At 58.5% G+C, this 21,287-nt stretch overlaps 1 protein-coding gene across 3 annotated transcripts in view; it reads left to right on the forward strand.

The window, feature by feature from the left end:
- The first annotated feature begins 341 nt into the window (after positions 1-341).
- The window catches only part of LRRC4B (leucine rich repeat containing 4B), a 38,403-nt gene continuing 17,457 nt past the window's right edge, over positions 342-21,287 (forward strand). Inside the window, exons 1-2 of one of the 3 annotated variants that reach the window (XM_074371001.1) lie at positions 342-817; positions 16,224-16,555. In XM_074371001.1, the coding sequence (XP_074227102.1) occupies positions 16,259-16,555 (297 nt within the window). In that variant the 5' untranslated portion in view covers positions 342-817; positions 16,224-16,258. Of the gene's footprint in view, positions 818-13,799; positions 14,072-14,186; positions 14,510-16,223; positions 16,556-21,287 lie in introns of those variants that run through there. The other 2 variants (XM_074371002.1, XM_074371003.1) reach the window with 2 other exon arrangements.

Below are 21,287 nucleotides of genomic sequence, written 5' to 3' on the forward strand. Positions count from 1 at the left end.
CTGGCCTCCCATCCTGTCCAGGACACTCTGGCCTCCCTCTCCCCTTCTTTCCATCTTCCCCTACTCTTCCCTCAGCCCTGCCTCCCCCTCTGTCTTTCCCTCTTTTCTTTCCCTCTTTTTCTTCCCCTCCCCCACCCTCCCTCTCTCGCCCCTCCCCCTTCCCCTCCCTTCCCCATCCTCTCCCTTTTCCTCCCTCCCCTTTCTTCCCCCCCCCTTTCTTCCTCTCCTCCTCTCCTCTCCCCCCTCCGTTCCTTCCCGGGCAGCCTCCCCCCTCCCGGCGCCCTCCCTCCCCTCCCTCCCGCTCCCCCTCCATCATCAGTATTCCGCTCCCGTCTCTGCCGCTCTCGGCTGCTCTCGGTCGCTGCCGCACCGTCCGAGGCGGGGGCCGGGGCCGGGGCCGGGGCCTGGGGGGGGTGGGGTGGGGGGAGAGCGGCGCCGGCGGCCCGAGGAGGGAGGAAGGAAGGAAGGAAGGAAGGCTGGAAGGAAGGAAGCAAGGAAAGAAAGAAGGAAAGAAAGGAAGGCAAGAAGGAAGGCGGGCGGCGGGCCGGCGGACGAGGGCGCCGGGCCGGGCGGCAGGCGGGCGGGCGAGCGAGGAGGCAGAGCGGCCCCCGAGCCCCACCGCGGCCGCTGCGGAAGCCCCCTCCCCACCCAGGAGCCGGGGAGGGGGAAGAACGCGGAGACCCGGGCCCGGCCGCAGCCCCGCCCCCCGTGCCTCCCCGCAACCGGCCTCGCACCCCAAATTCCTGTGCCTCATTGGGGGGGTCCTCCCCCCGCGGGCCGGGCATGCTGCCCCCCGGAAGGAGCCCCTTTCCTCGCTGTAAGTAGACACCAAAGGGCCCGAGTGGGGGCGGGAGGAGGAACCACGGGGGCTGGGTGGGGGGCATTCTCTAATTAAGGGACAGTGGTCTTAGGCCTCCTCCGGGATGGGGGGGGCGGCGGCAGAGGACAGTGGGCGGGGCCTGATGGAGAGCAGAAACGGGTGGGGGAGGCAGTCGGGGGGGTGCTCCGAGCCAGGCTAGTTCTGTGTTGGGGGGTCGCCGCTGCCTGGGGATGGGGGGTGGTGTACGTCCGGCGGTCGCTGCGTATCTAGCTGTGGGGTTGAGGATGCAGGCTTGAGGTGGGGCGAGGGGAGCTCGCCCGGTGTAGGTCTGGGCACCCCCTTCCTGGGGAGGGAGTCTGGGTCTTGGCCCCCTCCATTGCCCCTCCCACCCTCCACACCGTTGCTGCTTGGGGTGGGGGGGCATGCCAGTGATGGGGGGGAGAGGCGGGCACGGGGTTTCCTTGGTGACCGCGCCTGGCAGGAGCGGTTGCCGTGGCAACCGGGGAGAACCGGGGAGTTTGGGAAGTGAGAATGGGAAAAACGGAGGGGGTGACTAGGGAACGAGACAACCCCCTCCCCAGTCTTCAGCCCCTCTCTCTGGGGTCCCCCAACCCTTCCTGATAGGTAACCGAACCTCCGTCCCTCCCTTTTCCCAAGACCCCCTTCCTTGACCCTATTCTGCTTGGGGGCCTTCTATCCTTGGGCACGTGTCTCTCTGGGACCACTACCTCCCTGCTAGTGTCCTTAGCCCTCTCCTTTTAGGGACCTCCCCTCCCCCATTTACTACCCTCCCAAGACTTCCCACCCTCACACCTGCTCTTCTAGGACCTTCTGCCTGCACCTCACTTTCCCCTCAAGAGCCTCTCATTCCCCCCATCTCTGGCGCTCTCCCCTCAGATATCCCCTCCCTCGATCGCCTCTCCAGGAGACCCCAACTTCAGCACCTCACTCCTCTGGCCCCCAGTCTCCACCCTGTTCATCTCGGGAGCCCTTATCTCTTCCTCTCTCTGCTTCGGATCCTCACCTGGGCAGGGTGGGGTGAGCCTTCTCCTTAGAACTCCCAGCCTCTTTCTCTGCATCCTTCTCTGTCCAGGGCCCCGTTCTGTGACCTCTCTTCACTTAGAGCCCCAGTCCTTGTCTCCTCCCCTCCTGAGATCCCCCAACCCCAGACCACCTGCCCCAGGCCTAAGACCCTCCTCTCTGGAACCTCGTCTCCGACCCTCGGCTTCTTCCAACTCCCCATCAGTCCCTGGGAGCCCGAGGCCCAGGCTCTGTCCAGGGTTCCGCCCACGTTTTCCAGCCCCTACACCCATGGTCTCCTCCTTTCCTCCCGCCAGGGGCCCAGCCCGTTTCTCTCTGGGGCTCTGGGTCCTGGTACCCCCGTGCCCCCTCGCCCCTCCATCCTCCTCTCTCTGCCACTCCCATCTTCACCCTCTCTCCCCACCCCCTCTCTGCTGCTCCTCCAGAGCCCCAGCCCCTTCTCCCTGCCCTGCTCCCTGCAGCCTCGGGCAGCGCTTTCCCAGAGAGAATTTCTCAGGGTGGGGAAATCCCCTGGGGAGAGCCCAGCTGGGAAGGGGGAGGGGGAGGGAGCCTCAGGGCTGCCCCTCAGCCCCCTCCCCACCCCCTCCCCAGCTGGGAGCTGCAGTCGAGCCTCCGCAGCGCCCCATTGCTATGCGCCTCACATCTCAAGTCCCAGCCGCGCAGCCGCCAGACAGGAACTCGGACTCCAGCGGCAGCTGGGAGTAGCCAGAGTCGCTTCCCTCCTGGTCCAGGCAGCCGGCAGCATCCTCTCCCCGCTAAAAACTACCCACCTCCCCACCCCCTACCCTGGCCAGCCCCTCCATCTTCCTGCCTCCTTCTAACCTGCATCTCGGTCCTTCTAACCTACATCTTGAGGCCTCCTTTACCCCTTCCCATCTCCTTCCTGCGCTTCCCTGGGTCTCCTCTAATCCTGGCACTTGAGTGTTCAAAACGCACACTCAGAAAGGAGGGACAGAGAGCAAAGCAGCAGAGAGGCGAGAGAGACACTCAGACGAGGCAGGGGAGGGTGGGAGCCAGAGAGGCGGGGGCACAGCCGGATCGAGAGAGGGGGACCCGACTCCCAAACAGACACACACAAGTAGGGCGCATCACCACGGAGCCAGACATACACAGTTACTCACTTAGTTTCCAAAAGAAAGAAGAGTCAGGGAGACAGGGGAACACACACCATCCTCACATTACACAGCAAGGGAGCAGGCAAGGCAGAGACACAGGGAGCCACAGACTCAGGGATCGTGGGGACAGACCTAGGGTGCCAGCAAGAAGGAGCCAAAGGGCACTCCAGCACCAAAGAGGTGCAGGGGGCGAACAGAGGCGCCGGGTCCAACTTGCCAGAGAGACCCGAGTCAGGCATAGGTGGAGTGGGGGAAAGAGCGTGGGAAAGACACAGAGGTGTGTATGTGTAGGGAGAGGTGCACGCCTGCGTGCACACGCACGCGCACACAGTCAACGCTCACAATCATTCACTGGCAGCCAGAGACCCAGATGTGGAATCAGAGAGACCCAGTTACAGACTCAGCTTGGATACCCAGTGTCAGCCAGAGGCGGGGAGACAAACCCTGACACAGAGATACACAGAGACGCATGGCCAACAAGGCCCGCACACAGGATTGCCTTGTGACCTCACAGTCACAGGGAGACACAAATCGAGAGGCACAGGAGGTGGCCTCAGAGCTGCGGAGATGCGCGCACACCATCAGACCCCGAGCTCAGGGTGAGGGGCACACGTCTGGGCTGGAGGGACCCCAGCAGTTGCCCTGGATCCCACCCAGAAGCAGTTGGGAGAGTACTCTGGAGTCCGAGGGCTCCAGCAGAATTAAGACATCGGGTATCAGAGGGCCATGGTCACATCTCTGGAAAATGGAGCCAGGGCCCAGCGCACGCAGGCGAGCGCGCGCACCGAGGCCACGTGGAGAGAGAGGCAGGTCTCCAGGCGCAGGTGCTGGGAGGGGGAGGGGAGGCGCTGAGTTCTCGGCCTCTTCCGGCCCCTGGCCGAGCTCCCCTCCTCTCCTCCCGGCCCCCATGGCTCACCTGTCTCGTTTGCTGGGACGGTGGCCCCTCTCTTCATCATTCCTCCCCATCTTTCACCCCTTCCCCTGGCTGGGCATGTGTCCTGTGGATCTCGTGTCTCTGTACCTCCATCTCCCATCTCTCTTCCTCTGCCCTGGGCTCACTCTTCACCCCTCCCCTCCCAGCCCAGTGCCTTCTTGTCTTCGCTCCTCAGTCTACCCTCAGACTCATCAGCCGTGAAACCTGCCTCTATTTCCGTCTCTGCTCAGCCACGCTCCCTGCACTTTTTTCTCGTCCCCATGTCACTCTCCCTCACCTCCAGCCGCCTGTCTCCACCGCCTGTCTGTCTGCCTGCTTCCACCTGCTTTCTCCCTGCATTCATCCTCCCCACATCCCTGAGCACCTACACTGGTGGACCACGAGTGTTAGCCCCCCAGTGCTTTCAAAGTGTTTAATGTGTTGCCAACTTTTTTTTAATTAGTGATTTCACATAAAAATCCATTCTCATCACCAGGGGAAAAAAATGTGTAACAACACATGGTGATTTGTAGCTGGACTTATTGTGGCGATCATTTTGCAAATATTGAATCATTCTGTTGTACACCTGCAGCTAAGATAATGTTATATGTCAATTATATCTCAAAAAAAATCCAGATTATTGGCTTTTATAAAAAATAGTCTCCCTCTGGGGTACTAGTGGGCTGTGCTCAAGTACACCTCCAGTCACCACCCCCTACTCTGCTTTAACCTGCTTCCTCCATCTGCATCACCTGCTATAGTCAGCTCAGTTTTCCACCTCTGCTAATTTCTCTTCTCTTTTCAAGTGGCTCTTTTTTTCTCTCTCTCTCTTTTTCCCCCCTGACACTCTCTCCACACTCTTTCCTTTGATTTTCTTCCAGAATCTGAGCCCTTTTGCTCGGGGCTCTCTCTGCCCTCCCCTCTTGCTCCATCATTCTCTGGGGCATTTTGGTCCCAGCTGCAAACCTCCCTGGAACCAGGACCCACCTCCCTGCCATCCGAAGGGCGGGAAGACTCTTAAGACCGCCAGGCTGCAGAGTACACACAAGTTCTCCGTGGCCACAGCCCCTCACGGTATCTAGCGTCAGCATGCATGAAGCCGCCATGCTGCAGCCCGTCCTCGGCTGGCTGACAGCCGGAGTGGGCCCAGACGCCCAGCACTTGTCCCCCGTGGTCAGGTTGCAGCCTGCAGGCAGGGGTAGGTCTCCTTTTGTGTGGGGGAGGGTGGGGGGAGCAGATACACATTTGGAAGTTCGTCTGGTCCAAGTGCAGGTTTCGAAGGACATGGAGCTCTGCTCCGGGAGGGGAGGGGCTTCACTTAGTCTTACCTCTGGGTCAGGGTGCAGGTGACACGGGTCCCCTTTGTGCCATGACAGTGCTCAGCCCCAGCGTCAGCTCCTCCACCATCACCCTTGTATAGAAGGGCTAGTGTTTGTGTTTCCTCTCTGGAAGGGTGCAGGGAGCTCCTTACCCCTGAGTTTAGGGCCCCCCCCCCATCCCTACTGGGGAGAAGCCCCCTTTCCCTTCCCTTCCCAGTCCCTGAGAGTAGGGTGGCTCTGCCAGACAGGGGGGTGGCAGGAGAGTAAAAAGTGTGCCAGGATGCCCCCTTGTTGCCTGGAAACCTACGTGCAACTGTTGTCATGGCAGGTGGAGGGGAGGGGCTGCATCCGAGGCCTGGGAGATGGGCTGGTAGGGGCCCTGCAGGCAGGAGTCCATCCTAGGATGCTACTGGGTCCTCTGAGAGGGAGCACACTGGGTCCTGGTGGGGGAGTTGAGAAGCCTGTGTGTGACCCACATGAGGAGGAGAGAAGGGGCAAGGTGGGGCTGGAGCAGCGACCCAGGCCACTCCCTTTCTGTCTCAGCTGTGTCCCTGTGAACGCCTCAGCCCACACTCCTATCCAAGCTGTTGAACTTAGGGAGCTTTCGTTCAAACACTGCGATAAAGATCAGAAAGCAGTAGCAGCCCCAGTTCTCCCAGAGGAGCAACCCCAGGCGGTAAATGCGGAGACTTGCAGTCCTCTTGCCTGGAACCCTCAAACGCAGGGCCAGAGATAATGATGATAAGAGCTGACATTATTGAGAGCTTACCACGGGCCAGGCTCTAGGCTGGCCATTCCACGTGGGTTCCTTCTGTTTCTTCTCGCAGTAATCCTGCGAGGGAGGCATGATCATCATCCCTAGTTTGACAAAAGGGGGAACTGCGGCAAGATCGCCAAGCTAGAAATGGCAGAGCTGGGGCTGCAAACCCAGGCACTGGCCACTCTGCGGCCCGCCTCCCCAGCCAAGGCCACTGCTTTCCAGAGAGGGAAGCGGAAGCCTAGAGAGGGCAATGTGCTGGCCCAAGTAGAAACTGGGATTGTTAATAATAACAATAACTAGATTGTTAATAATAATAGACTCAGAAGGTTAGATTTTAAAAGAGACCCTGGAGTTCCAGTAACTCAGAGGTTGCTGACCTCTCGATCTTGTTTATGTCCTGCAAACCCGAGGGAAGAGGACACATCCTGCCCAGTCTCACAGCAGGCTTTCCTCACCGACGTGGGAGTGTCCAGTCCAAGTCCAGCTAGGACTGGCAGGGGTGGAACAAAGACCCCTCAGGTGATTCTGTGGGCCCTCCACTCAGTGATAAATGAATGTTTTGGATCCAGCCAGAAATGCTGGATTGACATATGAGGGCTGGTGGGTGGAGTCACAGAAGGAGGAAAAGATTTGTTCTTTTGACCCAGTGAGAGAAAAAAATGATAACTTGTATTAACACTTATTAATGACAACAGTGTCACTGAAGTGCCCAGCACCAGACATGTCATCATGAGTCCCCACCAAGCTAGCATCATCGCCTTCACAGATGGAGCCTGGGGGCCAGGGGGGAACACAGAGAGAAAGTGGCGGGTCAGAGTTGAAACCCAGGTTTCCCCGACACCTGTGCTATTTCTTTTCCACCTGTCCCTCCTTCCTAAAGTGATGGCGTGATGACATCCAAGAGGAGGTGGGTACTCACAGTCATAGAAGAATTTTATTGGGACCTTTCTCTGAGGCGGTGCGCTCAGCCCATCACTGACTCCCACCATCCTAGGAGGTCGATTAGCTATTTTCCTCATTTTACGATGAGCAAACTGAAGCCCTGGAAGGCAGTGTCCCCTTTCCCAAGGCTAGGAAGTGTGACAATCAGAGGTTCTAACCCGGGTCTGCCCTCCCTGAGCACAGCCTTATACGGGGCGGTGGGAAGGGGAGCGTTCCTTATTCATCCGGAAATGGAATGTAGGAGCCTGACGTGCCCTCAGGGATCCTCGGCCCCTTGCTCCAGAACCCGCATCCCCAGGAAGTGCGGGCTCTCAGCCTCCCCCTGGATCCACTCAATCAGGATCTCCGCTTTCACCAAGTCCCTGCTGATCTGGACGCACGCTGATGTCTAAGGAACCCTGCTCTGGTTCAAGGAGTTTTCAACTTTGGGTTCCTTTTAGTAGAACCCATGTTTTTACAAAGACAGTAGTTCTGTGGCCCCTGAGATGGAAAATAGATGGCAGCATCGCCCTCCCTGGGGACACTCAAGGGACAGCGAGGGGAGCAGGAGTGAGTGCTGGTTCGCACCCTCCCCGCCTGCAAACTCACCCTGTGCTCCCCTGCGTGGCCTCCGCGGTGACTGCTGTTTTGAAAACCACCAGCAGCAGGCTCAGCCTAGGCCCGAGCTCTCTCCTGGGTAGATTCAGTTCAGCAGCGGAGTTAGGCCACCCCCACCTCCTAGAGTCACACTGAGTATAGGGAGCCCAGAAGTTCAACTTCCTTCCACCTTAGCTCCTGCCTGAATCCGGGCGTCCATGGGTACGGCAAGGACTCGGGACCTCACTGCGCCTCAGTATGCCCTTCTGTGAAGTGGGGCTGCTGTCATCCTTCCCTGTGGGCCCGCAGCTCCCGCAACACAGGCCTGGCCTGGAGCTGGCCTCATATGTCAGCAGGCCTGGCTCTCAGGTCTCTCAGTTAAATTCATTTCTCTGGCTTTGATCTCCGTGGCTCCTCTAAGAGTCCTGGGAGAACCCCGTGAAGTTGCTGGGCAGGGTGTCTGAGCAGAAGGAGCCCCAGCTTTGGGGACTCAGGCAGAAATGGCTCCAAGTGGGACCAAGGCTGAGCCGGGATGCCCTAGGGTGGCCGTAGCAGCGGTTAGAACCATGCCATCCAAAACAGTAACCAAGAAGGCCACAGCCATGGGTGGCCATTGACATTTAGATTAATTTAAATTAAATCAACAATTCAGTTCCTCAGTCGCACTTACCACATGGCAAGTACTTGATGACCACGTGCGCTGGTGGCCACCGTCCTGGACAGTGCAGAGAGAGCGCTTCATGGTGGCAGGAGTGATGAGGGACAGCAGACCCATTCAAATATTGAAAACAGTTCCACACCAGCTGGCAAACAGCGGCGGCTTTCCCCCCACCCTCTGCCCTCCCAGCCCTTTGTCCTATGATCCCCGTTGTCAACTCCCATTTCTCAGATGCAGAAACATCTTGCGGGACAGCAGGTATGGTTGCAGAAAATCAGCAGCAGCCCGGGACTCAAGCCGGGTTTGCTCCTTTCCCTGCTTACCAGTCGGGCTTCAAGTCCCACCTTACACTTGGCTGGTCACTTGCAATGTGCCAGACCCTCTTCTGGACCTCCTTGCCGCAGTGCTGTCACCAGTGTCCTGGTTTAGAGGAGGAAACGGGAGCCCAGAGAGGGCGAGGGGCTGGCCCAAGGCTGCACAGCCAGTGGCTGATGGCAACCAGGCTGTGGGTCTCTCCACCACTGCTTCCCACAGCATCTGGGGTGCTGGCCTGAGCGGGCTCACCACTTACAAGCAAAGATTGGGGTTGGAGGTCCTGTGTCCAGGGACCTCTCCATTCTCCTCCCCTCAGCCTCCTTCCCTGCCCTCTCCCCTTTCCTGGTTTTAAGAATTTGACCCCTAGATCTATAAAAAGAACCTAGCTCCTCCCTCTGCCTCCCCTCCTACATCTCCGAGTTCTGCCACTTTCATAAATTTGCTGTATCTTTTTATTCTTTTTCTCCTCTCCATTCCTGTGGCCCTAGCCATGGCCTCATTCTCTCCTCCCGGACTTCTGGTCCAGCTCCTCCAACCTCCAGCCTCTCCTGAGAGTCCACTCAGAGGGGTCTTTCCAACTCAGAGCTGATCTTGCCCCTCCCGTCACTGACCCCCCAGCCCAACCCAGCCCCCAGCATCCCCCGCGTCTCAGCCCCCTGTGAGGGGAGGACGGCTTTGTAACTGAGCTGGACTCTGCATTCCCCACTCCCATTGGCCCCTCTGGCTCCCAGGACTTTGCGCACAGGGGTCCCTCCGCCTGATGCGCTTTTTTTCATCCGCATGCCTCTTGCTGGTCCTTCGGCTCTCAGCTTTGCTATCACCTCCTCCGGGCCGGGGGGTGGGGGGCGGTCCCCGTCTGAGACGTTCCAGAGCCTCCACCCTATGCAGACCCTTTCCCTCAGCCGTTGTACGTCTCCCCTCTGGACCAGTAACTCCCCAGACTCCTTAGCCCCTGTGCACCCGGCGCCCGCAGGGAACCCGGCGGTAGGGGGCGCTCACTCGCCCCTTCATCCCACAAGTACTGGTGAGGCTCTGTGGGCACTAGACGGGTCCCAGGCACCGAGGATGCAGCAGTAAACAAGCCAGCCAGACTCTCTGCCTGGGGAGCTGACCTTCTAGTGGGGAGAGAGACAATAAACAGAACTAGTCGTTATCCATCAGTGATGTCCATCACCTACGAGGGAGGTGAAGAAAAGGGAAAACTGTAAGGGGCAGGCCGAGGGGTGCTTAGGGAAAGACCCTCCCATAGGTGGCATTGGAACAGAGGCTAGAATGGAGACAGAGCCACACAGACCCAGGGAGGACCGCTCCAGGCAGAGGGAACAGCAGGGGCAAAGGCCCTGAGGTGGGGCCGCGCCTGGTGTGCAGGCGGAGCTTCAGAGGCCAGTGTAGGGAGCCGCTCAGTAAATACTTGTTAAAGGAACATAAGAAACCCAGTTAATCACCCCTCAGTCTTCTGGGTGGGGAATTGCAGGAAGACAGGAGAGGACAGCCCCTCCTCCAAGCAAGTCACCATCCCCCCAACGCCCCAAAACACACACACACACCCCGCCCCTGCAAGCCTGCTTCTGCTGCCTGGTGGCCTGTGGGTCATGAGAGGCCGGGGCTGCCTTTCTCCAGCTTTGTTCTGTCTCAAAAGTTAGGGGATTGTCAGTTCTCAGGCCTTTGGGGTTACTTTTCTTTTTAAAGCATTCAGAACCTGGACTGGCTCAGAGAAACACACACGTATAGTATTTCATCCATCCCTGAACCCTGTGCTGCCCACAACCCCCTCCCCCACCTTATCCGCTCCTGGCCTGGCCCATTGGACAGGCATCCAGAGAGAGAAGGGTTCAGCTCTCCCTGGCTTTGATGTCTCTCCACCCTCCTGGCTCCAGGCTCTACTTCCACCCTAGTCCCTCACAGTCAGGAAGTTCTTCTTTAGATCTAACCTCCATCCCTCTTGCTGTGATGGTAATTTCCTATCTTTTCTCTCACCTTTGGAACTTCCCCCAGAAAAAAATGAGTATGCCTGGACAGACATGTTCCCTCCCTCCCTTTTCTCCTCTCGCCACACCTCCCCCTGAGCCCCTTAGTTTCCGATCTGCCATCTGCTGGATCCTCTCAGGCACGGTGCCCGAGATCTCTCAGAACTTGGGCTGGGGAGGATGGCGAAGCTGGTGGGGCCTGCGCCTCCATGCCTCCACCTTGCCCTGGATCCCGGCTCGCCCTCTGGGTTTCTCTGTTCCTGTGTACCCCTCTTACTGCCTCTCTCCCTCTTTCTGTCCCCTCTTGTTGGCCTCTGGCCTCTGTCTCGCTGTGTCTCTTCTCTCTGAGGGTCTCTTGCATCTCGGAGTCTGCTTTGGTTCCTTGCACTTGGTGGGGATGGAGAACTCCCGTGATGCGGCCTCTCCCGGGGCACTGGGGTGACGGCAGCAGCCGGGTGATCTGGCCCAGGGCTGGACCCCGCATTCTGCTCCCCACTGTCCCGGGGCTGTCCACACTGGCTGCGTGACCCTTGGCTAGTGCCTTCAACCCTCCAGATCTACTCCTCCATCTGCGAAAAGGGACACGAGAACAGTCCCCTCTTCCCTGGGCCATGGGGAGAAGCCGGCGTCTCGAGGCCAGGGCAGCACTAAGCTTGGTGCTGGGCCCGTAGTGAGGACTAAGGAGGGCTTCTCGCCACTCTCAGGGGTGCGCCGCGGCCAGTGGGGGCCACAGAGGGCAGGCCTTTGTTCCACATCCCCTCCCAGGAGACCTCCCAGGGAACTGTCGCTGCTGTCAGGACAAGGATCTTGAGGGTCTCTGGGACCCCTTGGCTCTCGGGGTGCTAACCGGGAAGGGGCCACTTCCCAGCTGTGTCTTTGGCCTTGGGCAAGTAACTTTGCCTCTGGGTGCCTCAACCTCCCTGTCTGTGAAGTGGGGGTAAGAGCAGTCCCCTCTCATAGGGCCATTGGGAGAACTACAGTGAATGCAAGTCAGACTCCCAGGACGGCGCCTGGTCAGTGCCCAGTGCAGGGGGACCTTACCATTCCTGAGGGTGGCGTGATTCAGGGAGTTGGTATGAGACAGACACGGACACCGAGCCTGGCTTTGGGAACGTTCTCAGGAGAGAATGGTTAGCCAGCACCCCTGTTAGCTGTGTTGGAGGGATCTATGTGGGGCTAGGAATCCCCTGGGCGCACAGCCATGTCCAGAAGTGTAGCCCACACAGGAGGCAACTGAGGCATGGCTCCCCACAGGGCCTGCAATTAGTGGAGTGTGTGCAGCTTCCCTGAGGACCTGCTGTTTGGGACCTCAGGTATAGTATCTGGAAACTAGCCAGCCAGGCAGCGCCATGACATGGGCAACAGATGTCCAGCTGAAGGCTGTTGTGTTTATGGCATATGGATGTGCTGCCTCCGCCAGGCTGGCCTCCTGGGATGGGAGAGGACCCCAGATTGGGGATGTCTGTGATGTGAGATGTGCAGCTGGCAGGGCATGTCCTGGGCTGGGAGTACAGAGCTGGGCATGTGGCTGAGCGGGTGTCTCTGTATGACTGAACAGGGACGGCAGGGAAACTGGGGAGGGAGACATTTTAAGTTTTTCTGGTGTGGGCGGGGGTGCTATGTGACTCAAGGTGGTCGGACTGGCCTGGCTGAAAAGGTGATCTCTGGGCAAAGACCTAAGGGAAGATAGGGACAACTGAGGCGAGCAGGTGCAAAGGCCCTGAGACAGCAGTGGACGCAGCCTGTACTGGAAACAGTGCAGAGGCCAATGTGAGTGAGCAGGGGAGGAGGTAGGGGTCTGACCTGGACATTGAGAGGACCCCTCTGGCTTCCTGTGGGAACAGTCTGGGAAGGAAGAGCAAGGGTTAAAGTGGGGAGACCAGCGAGGAGGCGAATCTGATCAGAGATGGTGGCTGGGATGAGAAGTGGTCCAGGTCAGAGATGGTGGCGGGGATGAGAGGTGGTCGGGTCTGCATTTGTTGTAAAGACAGAGCCATCTACTGAGACGGTCAGTTCCCCAGTTGCCCTGTGAGATAGATCCCATTATTCCCGGCTACACAACATTTTTCTGCAGCTCAGAAAAATGAAGTCACTGGCCTGAGGTCACACAGCAAATAAACAGCAGATCCAGGATTCCAACCCAGGCCTCTTGGCTCTCAATCAGTGTGCTCTCCCATTGCTTCTTGTCCCTGGGTGGCTGGAGGATGTCCTGGGTTTGGAGTGTGGAGGTAGCATTTATCAGCATCTATACCAGTGTCTGCACATAGTAGGGATGCGGAAAATATCTGTTGGATGGATGGATGGACTGATGAATACAATGAATGGAGGAGGCGGCCCAGCCCACTTTGCAGAAGTGTATCTGGAGGCGGAGAGCAGGATCTGGCTAAGGGGAGAGGGCTGCACCTGGGGGTGGGTTTCTTTGTGGCACAAACAGGGGTTGGCCCTCGGCTGAAGGACGGGAGGGGGGGGGGTGTGACAGTAGTGCTGGCCCAGGGTCAATGGTCTGTCAGAGGTAGGGGTCGGAGTAAAGGGCTGTGGGGCGTGGTGGGGGCTTTGGGGAGCTCCTGGGGTCCCAGGGTCAGGGGGGAACACCTGCAGCAGAGCCTGCGCTAGGTTGTCTGCCCTGGGGCAGGGAGGGGGCAGGTGCAGGAGGGGGGGTGTGGCCAGCGGTGGGGGGCGGTCAGTGGTGGCCCAGCCCTGGTTATGCAGCTGATGAGGCCGTCTGAACCACAAGGCCAGGCTTGGCACGGCCCAGAGCCCCCCTACTCCCTGGGCTGCCCAGCCGTCAACCTTCCTCCCCTGCTTCCCCGACCTTCCCTGGCTGCCCAGAACCAATGGGTTAATTAGATAACAGAGCCTTTGATTAGCGGGGGAGGGGGAGGCCTCCGGAGCAAGGCAGGGGGGCCCGAGGAGGAGGGAGGAGAGGTGCCCTCCCCCTTTGGGAGGAGAGAAAGAAGGGAGGGGGTGGGGAGGGAGGGAGGGAGCTGAGACACTGCTTGGCTCTGCACTGCCGTGTGACTAGAAATTGTAATCGCGGGGAAAGAGAGAGAAACAGACAGAGCCTGGCTGAGGGAGACCAAGACAGACGGACAGACAGACAGAGAGACAGAGAATCTGACCCAGACGGGCTCCCCGACCTACATAAAGCGGGTGATGGGGAGCGAGCGAGAGTGAGGAGGAGATGGAGGCGAAGGAGAGGGGGGCCTGGTGGTCCCAAGGGCAGGGAGAGAGTGAGGGGGGGGCCTGAGGAGGGGGTTGGGGCCTGAGGAGGTGGACAGGGACCAGAGGCAGAGGGGCTGGGAGAGAGAAGGGGGCTGGGGTCAGTGGGTGAAGAGGAGAGGCTGGCGGTGTGGGGAGAGTAGAGGTGGGGGTGGGGGTGGGGGTAGGAGACAGACAGGAGGAGGCGAGCAGGGAGGGGAGGAGGAGACGGTTGCTGCAGTGGCCTCGACAGCCCCCAGGGGGGTGGGAAGGGTGACAGGCGAGGGGGGGGCGCGGGGAGACCCAGGAAGCCCCTGCGCCCCCCCCCAGCACAACCTCGACAGGAAGCCCTGGAGAGCTGGGCAAGCAGAGCCCCAGGCGGCTGGAGGCATGTGGAGGGGGGGCCTGGGGCACAGGGAGAGGCCCAGCGGAAGCCGAGCCACTGGGGTGAGTGTCCCTCACTGTTGGGGGAGACAAGGACGGAGATGGTGGAGGGAGGGCGAGGAGGGGAGGGGAGGGAGGCCCAGGCACTGCAGAAGCCGTCATGGAGGTTGGGGGGAATGCGGGCTGGCAGCGGGCGACATGGGGACAGTGGTGGAGATAGAGAGAGACACAGCAGCGGGTCCAGACCTGGGGTGGGCGCTGCGGGCATCCTGGCCTGTGGGTCCTCCAGCCTCAAGACCTCGTCCCGTTGGGCTGTGCCGCCGGCCCCTTGGCTTAGAGGGTGTGGGATGGGTCATCGCCAGTCTTGGGAGATGGGAACCAGAATGGTGGGCTGAGGACAAGGACGGAGCATAGACCTCCCTGTCACACACGGGGACGCAAAGGCCCCACCGCCCTCACAGGACACACAGATAGAGGCACATGCAGCCCCCAGCCCTCCAGGTAGGAAAATGAGTCTGGGATGTAGACACAGTGTCAACCCTCCCCGGAGCCCACTCCCATCTCTCCATCTCCGTCTCTGTCTCTGTGTCTCTGTCTCTGTGTCTTTGTCTCTCAGCTCAAACACACAGACATACGCACATGCATTTTTATCTGAGTTAAAATGATACTGGAAACTGTAGGAGGGAGTGAGTATGCGTGTGTGTTTTTGCACGCGCACACACTTGTGAAGGGTGCAGGTGGCCCTGTGTCCGTGGGTCTGAGAGTGCACTGTGTGAGGGGGTGCCTCTGTCACCACTGCCGGTGTGCGTGTCTGTGCAGATGGCTCCCCGTGCCCCTGTCCTCCCCGCTAGTGGGGAACTCTGGGGTCAGCCGTACTGGAGCAGAGCTGGCGAGCGTGGGTGCGCGTGGGTGCGTTTGTGTACACAAGAGACGCTGCGTGGAAGGGAGGGTGGGGAGCCCGCGGAGTAAAGCCAGGACCACAATCCCCCTCTGCCAGGACCCGGCCAGCTCCATGTTTGAGACAAGCCATTTTCCCTCCTAGCACCTCAGTGTCCTCATCTGTAAATTGGGCGTCCTGACAGCATCCTCCCACGGTTCCTGGGAGGCTTAAAGGAGACCAGCATGTGCAGAGTCTGGTGCATGGAAGGGGCTTACTCTGAATTCCAGAGCTGTTATTATCGTTGTTACTGTCACCATGAGCCCAGTCTCCTATCCATCTCATCCTGTAGAAATAGGAGAGGGGAGAGCCTGACCTCATGCTGCCTACCCCCATCCCCGAGCTCAGGCTCGGGGCCCCCAGCCCACCAGCCCCTTCCCCAGCACCATCCTGCAGCAGCTGCTGGCACGGGCCCATCAGCTGCCATTGCCGCCTCGAGTACCTGCCCACCCCAGGCCACCCTCGGCCACCTCCTCCCCATCATTGCCTCCAGTCTCCTCCTGTCCCACCGGCCTCACCTGCCGGCCCCTCCACACTTGCCTTGTCGGACACCTCCCCTCCTTCAATCCCCCCTTTGAGTTTAACTCAAGTCCTTCCAGCTGCTGCAGCAAGGCCCACAGGGCCTGGACCAGGGTGACGGGAGAGAGGAGTCTGGGCAGCTGGGCCGAGCGTGATGGGTGCTCAGGATACTGGGGAAACTTGGCCTCTGCACACACTCCCGGGAGGGAGAGGTGAGGGAGAGGGGTCCAGGAGGCTGGATCCCCCACCAGAGGTGCTTGCAGGTGGTGAAGAGACTTGGGCGATGCTGGGCCGGGCCAGATCCCTGCTCCGACTTCCTGGCCTGGCCCTTCACCCTCTCTGTCGCTTGTGTTTTGTCCGTCTGCCTCGTAACAAAGACAAAGGCTTTCATCTGGCCAACTCCTCCCCTTGCTGGCCCAGCGCCCTCAGGCAAGCACTTCCTCTCCCCCCAGACTCAGTTTTCTGTTCTGCAAAATGGGCATAAAGTCTTCCCGGACTGGAGAGGACAAGATGAAATGAGCGCAGGCCCAGCAGGGCCAGCCCCCTTCTCTGCCTCCCTAGGCCTCCTGGACTGTCCTCACCCGGCTGCCTCTCCCTCCACAGGGGGGCTTCAGGAGCCCGGCCCCCTAGGGGCCTGAGCATGGGGCGGGGAGGGCACAGTGCTGGCAGCAGTGGCAGAGCTGCCTGGTTGTCAGGGAGGAGCTGGGCCACTCAGGGTCCCTCACTGAGCCTCTCCCTCTCTCCCCTCCCCTCCGACAGCCCCCCAGCGCCCACGCGGAGCATGAACATTGAGGATGGCGCGCGCCCGCGGCTCCCTGTGCCCCCCACTGCCACCTGGTAGGATGTCCTGGCCCCATGGGGCCCTGCTCTTCCTCTGGCTCTTCTCCCCACCCCTGGGGGCCGGCGGGGGCGGCGTGGCCATGACATCTGCCGCTGGAGGGGGCTCCCCGCCAGCCACCTCCTGCCCCTCGGCCTGCTCCTGCAGCAACCAGGCCAGCCGGGTGATCTGCACAAGGAGAGAGCTGGCCGAGGTCCCAGCCAGCATCCCCGTCAACACGCGGTACCTGAACCTGCAGGAGAACAGCATCCAGGTGAGTCAGGCTGGCGGCTGGTGGGGGGTGGAGGGGTACAGGTGGCACTGGGGGAGGGGCACAGGTGGTGGCCAGTCCCTCCTCCCTGAGCTGGAGAAAGCCTCCTGGGCATTCCCACCAGCTCTTCACGCGCCGTCCCCTGGGCACTGATGGGATGCTGTTTGCATCGTGTTAACTTGAGCCAGGCTGTCTGCGTCTTCTCAGCACAAGGCTCCCTGTGTCTGTGCCAGCACCAGCGTGTTGGGGCCCCAGGGCAGGACCACCTGTCTGCCTCCCATGGCACAGGACAGGCTAGCCCTCAGCCTGGTCCTTAAGCCACAGGTCGTGCTGGGAGTGACCCTTCCCCAAGGCCCCTGTGCTGCCTGCAAGTGTGGCATTGGGCACGTGGCAGCATGACTCTGCGCCTCAGTTTCCCCATCCGAAAAATGGGGATGATAAGAGCCCCACCCCAAGGGGTTGGCACGAGGGCTGATGGGCCTCATACTTTTCAAGGATTTTAGAGTCATCTTGGCACCTAACGAGCACTCATTTGCTGCGCGGTACTGGGCTGGTGTGAGAGCTGAGTGTGCCCTAGTACCTGGCGCCACGTGGCCACCTGGCTGGTGCTCGGATGGATGGATGGATGGAGCAGTTGCCGTCTGATGGCTATTCTGATTAAGATGGGCCATAAATTATGCTTTGGGGGTAGAGTTGTGCTATTTTGAATCAGGGTCTCTCCCCCTCTGCTCTGTTGACTTTTGGCCTGGATCATCCCTGGTGTGGGGGGGTTGGGCTGTCCTGTGCGCTATAGGGTGGTGAGCAGCATCTCCGGCACTAGATGCCATAGCGCCCCGCCCCCAGCTCCAACATGTCTCCAGATGTTGCCAGAGATTCCCTGGGGAGGAGGGGAATCATCCCTGGTTGAGAACCACTGTTGTAAAGGCATTAGGTTAATCCCCTGCCCCCGTGCAGAGGCAGGAGAGAAGAGGACTCAGAGCTAACCTTCCCCACCCCAACTCTACATCCTGGTCTGGTCCCCTGGGGATAGCCTGGGGACCAGGGCCCCCCTCTGTAGGGGAGAGAGGGCAACTTTTTGGGGGCAGTGCCAAGGGGCTGCCAAAAGCAAGGCTGTCCCTTCCTGGGTGGCTATCGGTCAAGGACCACTGAAGCCGGAGTTGAGGTCACATCACCTGACCCCTGCTCCTGCAGGCTGTGTCTGCGGGCTTAAGGCCCTCCTCACCAGTCACCTCCCCCCGAGGGCGGGTACCTTTTCTACTAGTGCACTCTGAATCTCTCTCACATCCCTCAAGCTGCACTGTCTGTCCCTTAAAGGGGTGACTCTCTCAGGTCACTCTCTTCGCACACCTGCCCCCTTGTTCCCTGGGCTCCATCCATCCTTCATTTATTCGTGTGACAGTCAACAGATGCTGTCAGCACCAGCTCTGGGCCAAGCCCTTTTGTAGGTGATAACCAAGACCGCCAAGCCCTTCCCTGCCCCTGCGAGGCTTACATTCTAGAAGAGAAGACGCAATGAACCAAAAAATGGGACAGCACGCCAGGCTGGGATAACTGGGGAATGGGAGCCAGAAGTGGGGATGTTCGAGCGTCAGGGAGTGCATCTGTGACAAGGAGATGCGGGGTCCACACCACCGGCCACCCAAGGCCAGCAGCGTCCCTTTGGTGGAATGTGACCAGTTTCTCTTGAGGGTGCACAGTCTCACCAACAGCAACTGAATGCCCAGCCCGCGCTAGGCTCCCTTGCCCACGGACCTGGGCAGGGCACCGACATATAATCACCCTAGACCGACCCATCCTCCCAGGGACCACCACAAAAGCTTCATGGTGCCCTCGGCTTAAACCCTCCACAGCTCTACTGGGATGACCAGTCACTCTCCCAGCCCTGAGCCCCCAGCTCCCAGCTCAGAGCATCCCTCTGGGACCCAAACACACCTTTCTACAGCCCTGGGGTCCCCCAGCCTCCCTTCCCCTCACCTCCTTCCTCTCTGGGCCCCTAGCCCCCTAACCCACAACACCCCTGTCCTTGCCCTTGATGCTTCTGTCTGTTCAGTATCTCTCGGTTGTCATCTGTGTAAGAGGCAGTGGTCCAGGCACTTCGGATGCATCAGTGAAAAATACCGAACACCCAGCCCCACCCTCCCTGAGCCCAATTCTAGATCTCTGTCTAGAAGTAACCAGTGCTGCATTAAAGATGCTAAGGGTCGTGGGGAAAGGAACTGGTTGAGGGGAGGAATTGCTGGCTGCAGCTATAAAGATATGGAGGCCAGGATGGCCTTGTGGAGAAGGTGACATCTGAGTAAACGTTTGGAGGGGTGAGAGTGGGAGCCTTGTGGAAGGGCATTCCAGGCAGAGGCCTGCAAGTGCAAAGGCCCTGGGGTGGAGACTGATTGGTGTGTAGGAGGACCAGCCAGGAGGCTGACTGGTGTGGCGGGAGCAGAGCGAGCCGGGGAAGAAGGGGGAGGTGAGGGCAAAGAGGGGGCTAAGGGGCCTGGTGGGGTACTGCCAGGGTAAGGGTGACAGTGGGGAGGCCTGTTCAGAGGCTGCTGCAGAGTCAGGAGAGAGATTCTGGTGGTCCAGCTCAGCCCAGGCTGGTGGCAGTGGAGGTGGTGACAAGTGGACAGTTCTGGGTCTGTTTTGAAGGTGGAGATGACAGGATTCTCCAGCAGAGCAATGCAGGGAAAGGCAGAAGATGATGACTCTATAGGTCTGAGTTGGCCTCTTGGTACGACCTGTTTGCTGGTGTGTCTGTCACCCCATCTCCCAGGCCACTGGCCTGCAAAGCATTTGACTGACATCCTTGTCAGAATATACACGTGTGCCCTGTGGACATACGTGAATTTATTTACTAAATAAGTAATAAAAATTTATTTAGTAAACAAATTTACTAAGTCTTGCAAAGGTCTCAGGCATCCATGGATTGTGTATATTGTAAAGTTTACCCCAAAATGGCCATCATGAGGGGGGTGGGTATAGCTCAGTGGCAGAGCCCAGGCTTAGCATGCATGAGGTCCCAGGTGAATCCCCAGTACCTCCTCTAAAAATAAATAAACCTAAAAAAAAAAAGAAAAAAAATTTTATTTAAAAAATTTAAAAACACAAAAAAGAAAAAAATTGATAAATTTAATTACCTCCGCCACCTCCTGCCAAAATAAAATAATTAAATAATACAATAATAAATTTAAATTTTTTTTTAAAAACAGGTGATTCTGAAAAATCGGGAGGAGTGGGGCCACCTCGGGAGCAATGAGAGGTGTCTTACAAAATAACTTTTTAATTATCCAGATAAAAAAATTTTAAAACTCACCCCTACCCCACCACCTAGATATAAATAACTCTTGTTTACATTTTGTTTTAAAGACTTCCCGATTCTTTACTGTGCCTGTGTAAGTGTGGTTTTTAAATTCTGTATTAGAGAATGAATATAAATTAATAGAGAAAAACTAGAGAATAGACCAAAATAAGACACAGGGACAAAAGCCAAGTGTAACCCGACAGCCACAGGTAACTCCCTTTAACTTTTGCTGTCTTCATTCAGATACTCTACACGCGTGTCCGTGATAGGCTCGGGTCTGTAAACGGGTTTTTTGCTTTGTTCCTTTTTTTAAAGGAAAAAAAGGAATTATGCCGTTTTATACTGGTTTGCGACTGGCTTTTGGCACCTCAGAGTTTAACCATGAACATCTTTTTCCCTGGCTCTGATGCTTGTCTATTATATGGATTTTAACGACGGCATAGGATTCCGGTGGGTGGGTGTCCTGGTAATTAACTAGTCCCGTCTTATTTCCAATGTTTTAATTGATATGAATAACACTGCAGTGAACATCCTCGGTATTTGTTCTTTGTATTTTTCTGGATTCTGCCCTTGGGATAAATTCCTAGAAGTGGAATTGTGGATCAGAAGCTATGACCTCCCAAAACGCATTCACACACACGCACACCTGAGCACGCACGAGTCCTGGCCCCAAAGCTCCGTAGAGATGGCCTGAATTCTGAAGATTCAAGAGCCCCTCCTTGTCCACGGTCACCTGCTTGTCCTCTGGCTCCTGCATGGACAGTCACCCCATGAGGGCAGGGACTTCACCCTACTCCCTGCTGTACCCCAGCACCTAGACCAGAGTCTGGTGCACAGTAGGTGCTTAGCAGATATTTGTCTGTGAAGGAATGGAAGGCCAGCCTCAGGGGACCCAGCAGAGGCCAGGGACCATCCAAGAGCGGGAGCAGGAGGCAAATCCTGCAGCGCCCACATTGAAAACAGGGGGCAGCCCTAAGGTTCCCATTCGCCCCTGGCCTGCAGTGCAGTGAGGGCGAGGATCACAGGCAGCATGGAGACTCCAAGTGCACGAGTGGCCCGGGGGAAAGGGGCTGAGCCTGCAGAGATGCTTTCTAAGCAAAGGCCGGAGGACTCGCCTTCCCTCTGCCCCACAGCCCCGATGCCGCTCAGGCCGGGCACATGCCGCCACCTGGCAGGCCCAGAGACACCCCTGCTCTTCCATCTCCTCTGGGTCCAGGCAGAAGTTGTGCCCTAGGCTGGGCTCAGCCAGCTCACTCCTCCTCAGCCCGGTGCGGGTCCTCCCTGGGCCTCCTTCCTCTGTCATGGCCATGTCTGTGGGTCCCCACTCTGCCCCCCTCTCCCCGCAGAGCCAGCCATCCTCAAGCGCTTACTCTGGACCTTTCGACTCGTGTGTGTTTGCAAAATGCTTGTTGTTGCTTGGTGCCCACGTATTTCTAATTTATG

Source organism: Camelus bactrianus, chromosome 9 (assembly GCF_048773025.1).
Source record: "Camelus bactrianus isolate YW-2024 breed Bactrian camel chromosome 9, ASM4877302v1, whole genome shotgun sequence".
Lineage (NCBI taxonomy): Eukaryota > Metazoa > Chordata > Mammalia > Artiodactyla > Camelidae > Camelus > Camelus bactrianus.